Here is an 8,828-nt window from a genome sequence, read left to right as displayed (position 1 = left end):
ACTAGTGATCCCCGATTTTTGAAATTAATCGTTCATCCACTAATCGAATACTTTTCAGCCGTTTGTTATTCGATACGATTAATCGCCCCAAATAATCGATTAATCGATTAATCGTAACACTAAGAGCAATAATTAGTTATTATTCTATTTTTCATTTGCCAGAAATTGTTTGCCGTTTTGAATGCTTGTAATTGTAATTTCGAACCGTTATAATTACTTGTATTTGTCGTTTAAGCTGCTAGGGTGGTAATGGGGCGTATGAAATATAAGCTAAGCATTGTGCATCAATCAAATTTATCCGAATTCCTATTGAAACATATGAATTAAAGTTTACCTTTCCATCAAAAATGCATTTTATATAATACGATAACACGATCTTTTAAAGTTGATGAAAAATTATTCAATTTTACATTTATTTACATTCTCGTATATACATTCCTAACTAAATTCTAAATTTCTTATTACATATTCAACATGTTTTAATACATACAATTATATACATTTTCTTATACAAATTATATACATTTTCTTATACAAATTATATACATTTTCTTATACATATTATATACATTTTCTTATACATATTATATACATTTCTTAATACTTACTATACAGGTAAACCTGTTTTTGTGCGGTACTTTTTTGTTCGATTTCTCGTTTGTGCGACCCTTTCTGTGCCATTTTATTATCAAATCAGAACTTAGATCACACAATCTATTCGCTCAGATAATAAAATCGCGCAAAAAGGGTCGTACAAACGAGAAATCGTACAAAAAAGGATCGCTCAAAAACAGGATTTCCTGTATACATTTATCGCACAGTTCCGCAAAAAGCTGCGAAAGCGGTGAAAAATTTCGATTTTACGTTGAATCGTTTTGGTGTCTTTCTCTGTGCAGTAGACACTAAAACGATGCAACGTAATATCGCAATTTTTCAGCTATCTCGCACCTTTACGAAAACCAAACATTTTCATCGATCGATTGTAGGAATAATATCATGTCTAAGTTAGAACCGGACAAGCGGTTTCTTTGCTTAGTCATTATCTGCCCTGCTTTCGAGAACAAACGTTCCGAAGGAACAGACGTCGCTGAATTACATAAAAATTGCATAGCTATTTTATGCACGTTTGGATACTGTGCTCGTATTTCATTCCACACTATAAGTGGGTCACAGGTCCTCGGAGCGACTGTAGTATTTAAATACTGCCTCAGTTCAATGGGAATTCCTCCGGCGCTGTCATCTCCATGCACGCGATTGCTTTCAGCTACCATGGAATCATGAATCGCCCACAAGTCGTCGGTAGTGGTGTTTGTTTCTGGCTCTCCTGATATCCGAAGATCGTATTCGAATTCAGGTGACTCTTCCGCAGCTGTTCTGACAAGTTCCCCTGTGAAGCAACAGAAATATTGCCGATAAAATATTTTGTTTCTGTCGTGTTGTTTTTTTTTCTCAATAGGACAAGCAAGAAAAGACTAACTCACCAACCCATGAAATAGCGGGGGCCACCGTGAGAGGACTTTCAAAATGTATTTTCTTGAATCGGGGATCAAGAAGCGTTGCGACCGCAAAAAGTTTTCTTTTTCCTACATCATTGAAATATTTCATGATGTGCAGCATAATGCTGTTTTTTACAGACATAGCTTCAGCAGAATCAAGCTGCATACTTGTATAGCTCTGAAATTGATGAAAAATATTGTTATTACTCGAAAGGAACCGTTGAACCAGTCAGGCAGAGTTATTATTTTAAAAAAAATGTGAAAAATTATCGATGAACTAAAAAGTTGTTCAATAGGCTATGTCGTTCGATTAGATTAGGTTCAACGATATGTTTTCTAAAATGTTACTACGTCTTCTTGAACAAATTTGAGTAACGAAGTGAGTGATTGTTCAGAAATACACCAAAAATCGTGAGAATCAGTAAAACTTATATTAAAAACCTCCGACTTCTGGCAGTTCTCAAATCTCACTTCAGGCATGGAGTCCATAAACTAGAAGATTGTTTGGGCAAGTGTATTGAAGTTCAGAGAAATAACCATAAATTGAATTAAATAGGTTTCTAACTATATATTCGTTAAATTCCCGTTGAAAGTTAAATAGAAAAACATAATAGAGTAGAACCCCGATTGTCCGCGGAATAGTCTGGCAACGTAACCTCGGATAACAAAAATCGCGGATAACGTAATAGAGGGACAAAAATGGAATACTAACGCGAAAAAAAGATATTATGAAACGACAAAACATATTAAATACTCTGATGCTTTTTATACAAAAAACACTTACGATTTTTAGCAACCGAACCAATGGGATAATTTTACTGATCGTCACGTACTTTTCAGCTGACATTTCGGTAGTTACTGTTTCCAATGGGTGGAGAACTTTGCAGATTTCCTTCAAAATTGACAACTCATCTGCTGTTAACATAGTTGGTGTTTTAGGAACAACGAGCAGTACCCTTGAAATATAGTGTGCCATTACAAGGAATCTTTCTATCATTGCCATAATCGAATTCCATCGTGTTCGGACATCCAACACTAGTCCTAGACATTGTCCTTCCTTTTTATTATCGGCCAACTGCAGTTTTCTCAGTTCTCTGGTGGCTGTTTCACTTGCTTTGAAGAACTTGATTATTGTTTTCATCTTCTTGATTATATATATCATATTTTTCTCTGGTGTAATGGAAACCTCTATCGTACAATGATCCTCAACACCATCCAGCTCATCGTCGTTATCCTCTTCTATGACCGGCTCCATCCGAGCTGCGTATGCTTCTTTGTACAAGGGGACTGCTTTGCTTGCGATCAAGTTGATTGTGTGGGCGAAGCACGGTACATGGCGTCGTTCACCGTACTCCATTCTTACTGCCCCTAGTATGTTTGCACCGAGATCGGTCGTTACACAAGAAATTGTTTCGTTTTTAATACCCCAATCGTTGCAGCAAACCCGCAACAGATTCGCAATGTATTCTGATGTTTTCGATTGTTTGCATTCAACAACTCCTAGCAAAACGGAGTGTAGTTGAGAATCTAAACGAAAAATGGTTCATCAAAAAGTTTGAAGGAAGCCATGCTTGTAAAAAATACTCTGAAAATAATAAAATATTTTACGACCGTAAAGGGATTTTCAGTTTAATTCTCAATCGGAATTAATCCTAACCGAAAAAAGCAATCTTACGCAACCTTTTTTTATATAAGCAAGCATAGCTGAAATTTCGAAATCATTTTTTTTTGTTTTCTTATCAATCTCTCTGTATGATTTGGTGGTACACCTTTAATTTTTTCTTAAACAACCGTAATCGAACGCGGTGTCGGTGAGCAGATTCGCAACTCACAGACAAATTGACTCAAATGTTCATAACATGATAGCGATATGTTCAGTATTTGGGTTTTTGTTTGCATTTTACCCTAACCAATCAAGGGTATAAATGTATGTAACTTAAAAAAAATAGAGATAAGTATTATTCAAAATGAACCGCCCTTTGCATCTCAGGTAACAGTAAAATTTTATTGTTTCTAAGCATCGAGAGGTGAAGGTTTTCAAAACAGCTAGATAATCAATTAATTAGTCTTAATATTTGGAATATTTTAAACATATTTAGCAGTGGAAGAGTTTTCCTCAGGTATGAACAAGATTTATCGTGGTACAACTTCTTTGCATTTATACAGTAAGTTACAGCTAATTCGACATTTAGAGGCACCACTCAGCGTCACACTGGAAGCGGTTCTGATCTTAGACAAGACGTGACAACTGGCTCTTTACTTTTCTTTCTGCATTTCGTCGACCAAGTTCTAGATAATAGGGAAGTGAGATTTGAAAGTTGCCAAATTTCATAAAATTTCGGAAGATTATTTTCCCATGAAAAACATGAGTTCTTCGTATCATGTATTTTCTGAGCTGCACCATTTTTTTGTATAAATTTTTTAACCGAATGTCACATATTTCAAACAATAAGTATTTCTCGTTATTTTGGTATGCAAAAAAAAATAAATGTGAAGAGATAAAGAAAACTAGAAAACGTAGATTTGATAGTCGGAGTATGATATGTTGAAATAAATTAATTAAATTCATAGTTCGTTTTACCGTTTATACTTCACGATGAAAATGAAAAGAACGGCACGCCATTAAATTTCGTTTTGCGAGTTAAAGAAAATTATGGGTTTCGTGTAGAATTAATATTTTTCAAATAGAAATTATGAATGAAAATTAATTCTCCGCATCAAATTAGTGTTCAATGTGTAGCGGACCGGCGGCCAAGGCACTTTCTTTCACTCTAAAACACAAGAAAACACCACTTCTTGTTTTCAGGAGACAACCGTTCTCCCGCGTGGCTCACGATCGACTCCCTTTTATTTTTCTCATTCCTCTTAATGAAACCTAATCTTACGATAAGCTCCCCGCTATCGTAACACCAAAACATAAACCAAAATTTCTTATCTTAAAACTAGACGCTATAAATCACACGATCCTCAAACAGGATCGTGCAGGAGAAATGTATTTATTTAGGCCCGGCATCGACCGGCCTTATCTGACTCACACGATCCTCAATAAGGATCGTGCGATAAAGATGTTTTTTTGTTTATTTAAGATTAACCAGACCTATCTATTTATTTAGGCTCGAGCCTATTGATAATTTTGGGTATACAAAACCTGTCTGGTTTTTTGGTTGCTGCATATCCCCCTACTCAATGAGTTTTAGGGGAAACTAGATGAGTTTTCCCTAAAATTGGTTCGAAAGGTTAGATTTCCTATCTACCTGCTAATATTGTTATCAACCTTCTTCTTTTTTTTATATATATATATAAGTTAAATAACGAAAGAATTTCGGATAATGAAAACTAAAACTAGTGAGCTATGTTGCTCCTGTTAAGGTTACGACAAGACTGATCTTTATTTTCTATTTCATGTACAAAGCTAGCTTATAATCTACCCTATCTGCCTATCTCTATGTTTCCCTTCTTCCTTCTTCTCAGAAAGAATGTTTAACCGTTTTATGGTGTCGACTCGAGTCCTTATCTGTGGCTGCATAATTGTTCGTCGGTCGCATTTACCACATGGCGTTATTTATGCTTAAGTGTTTACTTAAGCGCTAGAACCTGCTGATAAGTAATGTTGGCGTTGGTCGATACTGAAGATTGGTTGACTGTGTTGATAACTGCTCCCTCTTCAAGAGTGGACCGTCTCGGTACACTGGGCTCTGCACTCTCCTTGGTTGTGGATCTCCTGTCCCGAGGGTGAGTGAGAGGTGTCTTCTGTTTAATAACGCAGCTGCCCGAGACTCCTCTGAGAATTTTGGAGTAACAGTTGTCTTGGGAAACGTCTTCTAGTTGGTTTTTGTTACATAGGGTTTCCTCTCCAATTTCCTGGCAATCGTTTTTAATGAGGTATGTTTCTAATTCATTGAAGAGTGCTCTGTTCGTTGGCAGTTTCAGGATTTTTTCCTTCCTTGGGTATCGGTTCCATGATGATATGTGTAAATGTGGATGGTTTGAGATTTGGGACTGAAATCACAAATATTATTTTCCTATCTTTGTGTATTACTGCTAGATCAAGGTACTCGTAGGTTTGGTCGAATGTGTTGATTGTAATGTTGCTGTTTCTTAAAATTGTGGTCGCTTCATTTAGTTCCTCTGGTGTCAGTACGTTCAAATGGATAACCTTTGCTTTTGCTAGTTGAATGCTTTCAAAAATATTTTGTATTTGTTCTTATGGAAGGATCAACTTCCATGGGAATGGGTTTTGACACTTGTATCGGTCTAGGGGCAAAAACATTTTGCGGAGGGATGTTATTGCTATTGTGGTGGAAATATTTTGGGGAAATTTGTTGAAAATGTTGTTGGTGGTATTGTTGTTGTGGGAAACGTGGAATTGATCGTGATTGGTGGGAACGTGTAGTGAAAAATTGTGGATTCCTAATTTGATTATTTGTGTATCTTGTTTTCGGGGGAAGTTGCGGTGCCAGTGGAAATATTTTAGCGGGTCGATAATGTTCAGTTTTGTTTAATCCATGTCTGTTTTGGAAATTTCTTTCTTCCACGCAGGCGTCAAACGCTTCTTTCAATTTTGACAGTTGTCGGGCTCTAACATTGCCCCCTATTGGTTCTTTAAGCCCTGCTAGAAAAACTTGCAACGCATTTTCCTGATGTGTTTTTATACGGTCTTCTCGCAAGCTCGTGTCTGCTGTTGAGATGCTCGTGTTGTTAATTAAGAGCGATAAAATTTGTTGGACTGACCCATAGAATTCTTCTAGGGTGCCCGTTTGTTGGAGTTGGAATAGCTCCCTTGTGAGTGTGACAGCATCGCGCTTGTCACTGTAATAGGCAATCAAGTTTGCCTTAATTTCGCTCCATTTAAGCGGAGTGCCATATATTTCTAGAGCTTGGTCTGCGTCTCCTGTGATCTTTGCACGAATAGATTGCAGCCAGATCTCTTCGAAAGGTGTGTCTTTCATAATATTTAAGAAAGGTAGTAAATTTTCTACTGACCTTATAAATGAATGTAATTTGACGGGATTCCCGTCGAAGGATGGCAAATTATTTATGGCTTGAGGCGTTTGCATCGCCTTCAGCACTTTTTCTGCATTGCAGAACATTTCGTTCGTTTGAGCAATGCAGTCACTATCCTGGGTATTTACAGGAATTGTGAAACCTGCCAATTCAGGGTTCATTTTTCACTATTAAATCACTATCTAATCACTATCACCTTTTTTCAGGGTTAGAATTTTAATTGTAATTCGATAATTTAATTTATTTTTGTTTTATGTTAGCTTTGTGTGTTTCTTGTGATATACAGTGGTCCGGTTACCTCGGGTAGGGCCTCGCCACTCTGAATTAGTACTTGCTTTAATTTTTGTTTTCGGGGACGGGCTTTTATTTGTTTCAGTAAAGCGCCGATCCGATTTATGAGTTAGAAAAAAGAAAAATTTTGTTACTTACGATTTTTAGAGCTGGAACTAGTGTTGCGTCCGGTTTCGTCAGATTAATCACCACTACACGATATTCGTTCGCGCAGGCGCAATTGCTGAAATTAAACTAACGTTTCGCGAACACTTAAAACACTATCCTACCGACTGCGCCAGTTAAATAGCGAAAGAATTTCGGATAATGAAAACTAAAACTAGTGAGCTATGTTGCTCCTGTTAAGGTTACGACAAGACTGATCTTTATTTTCTATTTCATGTACAAAGCTAGCTTATAATCTACCCTATCTGCCTATCTCTATGTTTCCCTTCTTCCTTCTTCTCAGAAAGAATGTTTAACCGTTTTATGGTGTCGACTCGAGTCCTTATCTGTGGCTGCATAATTGTTCGTCGGTCGCATTTACCACATGGCGTTATTTATGCTTAAGTGTTTACTTAAGCGCTAGAACCTGCTGATAAGTAATGTTGGCGTTGGTCGATACTGAAGATTGGTTGACTGTGTTGATAACTTATATATTGCAATAGATTTTTTTTTTATATATGAATGTGTATTTTTTTTTTTTTTTTTTTTTTCCTAATTGTAAATATAATATAATGTAAATATAATATATATTTGTAAATATAATGTTTTGTTTTTTTTTTCAAACATTTGCATAAACTCTATAATTTTTATTTTATATAAGATTCTCATTGTTCACCGGCTACTCCTCTTCCGCTCCGTATATCCGTCGACTGGTGACTCGTCAATTGGTTGGTCTCTGGTACTAGGTGTGAGTTGCCGCTTGCCTCCTTCCGCGTTGCGCCGTCTCATCCGTCTTGATCCACTGTTGCGTGTCTCTGGGTTCCATTCCTGAACAACCTTTTAGAACGGTACTTTAGTCCATCACATCTTCGTTGGAATGAAATTCAACTTCAAGAACTTGTTTTTGTTTGCTAGTTTTAGAGCTTCATTTGCTGCTCCGATTGTAGTGTTTGCTATTATAGCAGTTTAGGCTCTCCAATCATTAAATGTCATCTCTTCCAGTTCATCTTTGATCCTTATTTTAGATCCTGTTCATCCTTATCTGGATCCGAGTTATTCTCTTTATCATCAGTTTCCGGCGATAAATAATCATTATTTTTTTAGACTGTTGTAATCTTTTACTTCAACGTAAAGTGTACAAAGTCATTACTCCAATTATGAAATCCAGTTCCATCATGAATTCTACTACTTTCACTTCAGTGTCCTTAGGATCAGATGGTGATCACGATTCCCGAATTGCTTCTTGTTGTTTTCGCTTCGTCCTGCCCAGCACCCAACACCATTGACCATCGACCTTCCGCATGACTCGTCGTCCATCCATCCTGAACAACCGGCTGGGATGCCGAATCGTTCCTCTTCCCATCAGCGGTATGCCGACTTTTGTTCTTGCCTTCCCTGGCCACGTCTCGCACCTAGTTGGAAGTCCATCGTCGCACCATCAGAGCGACCATCGTGTGATATTTATTCATTCTATATACAACACCTTACATATATTTCGATTACATTTCCGTGCAATTTACATACATATTCTCTTTTTGTATAACGTTTTCTTTTTTTTTTTCAAATTTTTTTTTTGTTTTTTTAGTATAATTTTATAATTTGTAATATTCAAATTATTATTGGTTACTCTCATTTCTACGTATTTATATTCATCTGCTTATTCAGATAACTTTTCTATGCATGTCATATTTTGTTTTTTTTTCTTTTTTTTTTATAATTTCATGTATAATTTATAATCGTTATTCATACAAGCACGTTGTACGCCGTATTTTTTTTTCATGTAGAATTATTAACACAAGAACAATGTGTTTTACATGCTTTTTTTTCTCTATTTTTCACGCCAAAGTTTGCGTTTTCATAATGCTTTGCTTCTTTTTTTTTAATGGTTATGTT

General features: G+C 36.3%; 1 protein-coding gene across 2 annotated transcripts; it reads right to left on the bottom strand.

The window, feature by feature from the left end:
• Positions 1-618: 618 nt before the first annotated feature.
• LOC129775175 (E3 SUMO-protein ligase ZBED1-like) lies at positions 619-8,554 on the bottom strand. 2 transcript variants are annotated; one of them, XR_008742870.1, is made up of 3 exons: positions 6,930-8,554; positions 1,482-1,674; positions 619-1,387 (listed from the first exon to the last, which is right to left on the bottom strand). XR_008742870.1 is itself a non-coding variant. In XM_055779558.1 (3 exons), the coding sequence occupies exons 1-3, from the start codon at positions 2,851-2,853 to the stop codon at positions 951-953; spliced, it is 1,203 nt and encodes a 400-aa protein (XP_055635533.1). In that variant the 5' UTR covers positions 2,854-3,141; the 3' UTR covers positions 619-950. The 2 variants fall into 2 exon arrangements, 1 of the variants encoding a protein (XP_055635533.1); XM_055779558.1 differs by lacking the exon at positions 6,930-8,554 and adding an exon at positions 2,281-3,141.
• Positions 8,555-8,828: the final 274 nt, after the last annotated feature.

The sequence above is a fragment of the Toxorhynchites rutilus genome, chromosome 3 (assembly GCF_029784135.1).
Source record: "Toxorhynchites rutilus septentrionalis strain SRP chromosome 3, ASM2978413v1, whole genome shotgun sequence".
Lineage (NCBI taxonomy): Eukaryota > Metazoa > Arthropoda > Insecta > Diptera > Culicidae > Toxorhynchites > Toxorhynchites rutilus.
This window is presented reverse-complemented; position numbering and strand designations above follow the sequence as displayed.

Bases quoted from the DNA above. Each gene is read 5' to 3' on its own strand.
- LOC129775175 (XM_055779558.1), bottom strand. From the start codon at position 2,853: ATGGAGTACGGTGAACGACGCCATGTACCGTGCTTCGCCCACACAATC. The intron at 1,675-2,280 runs GTAAGTGTTTTT...CATCAATTTCAG, and splicing joins TGGTTCGGTTGCTAAAAATC to AGCTATACAAGTATGCAGCT. The intron at 1,388-1,481 runs GTGAGTTAGTCT...GTTGCTTCACAG, and splicing joins CCCCGCTATTTCATGGGTTG to GGGAACTTGTCAGAACAGCT.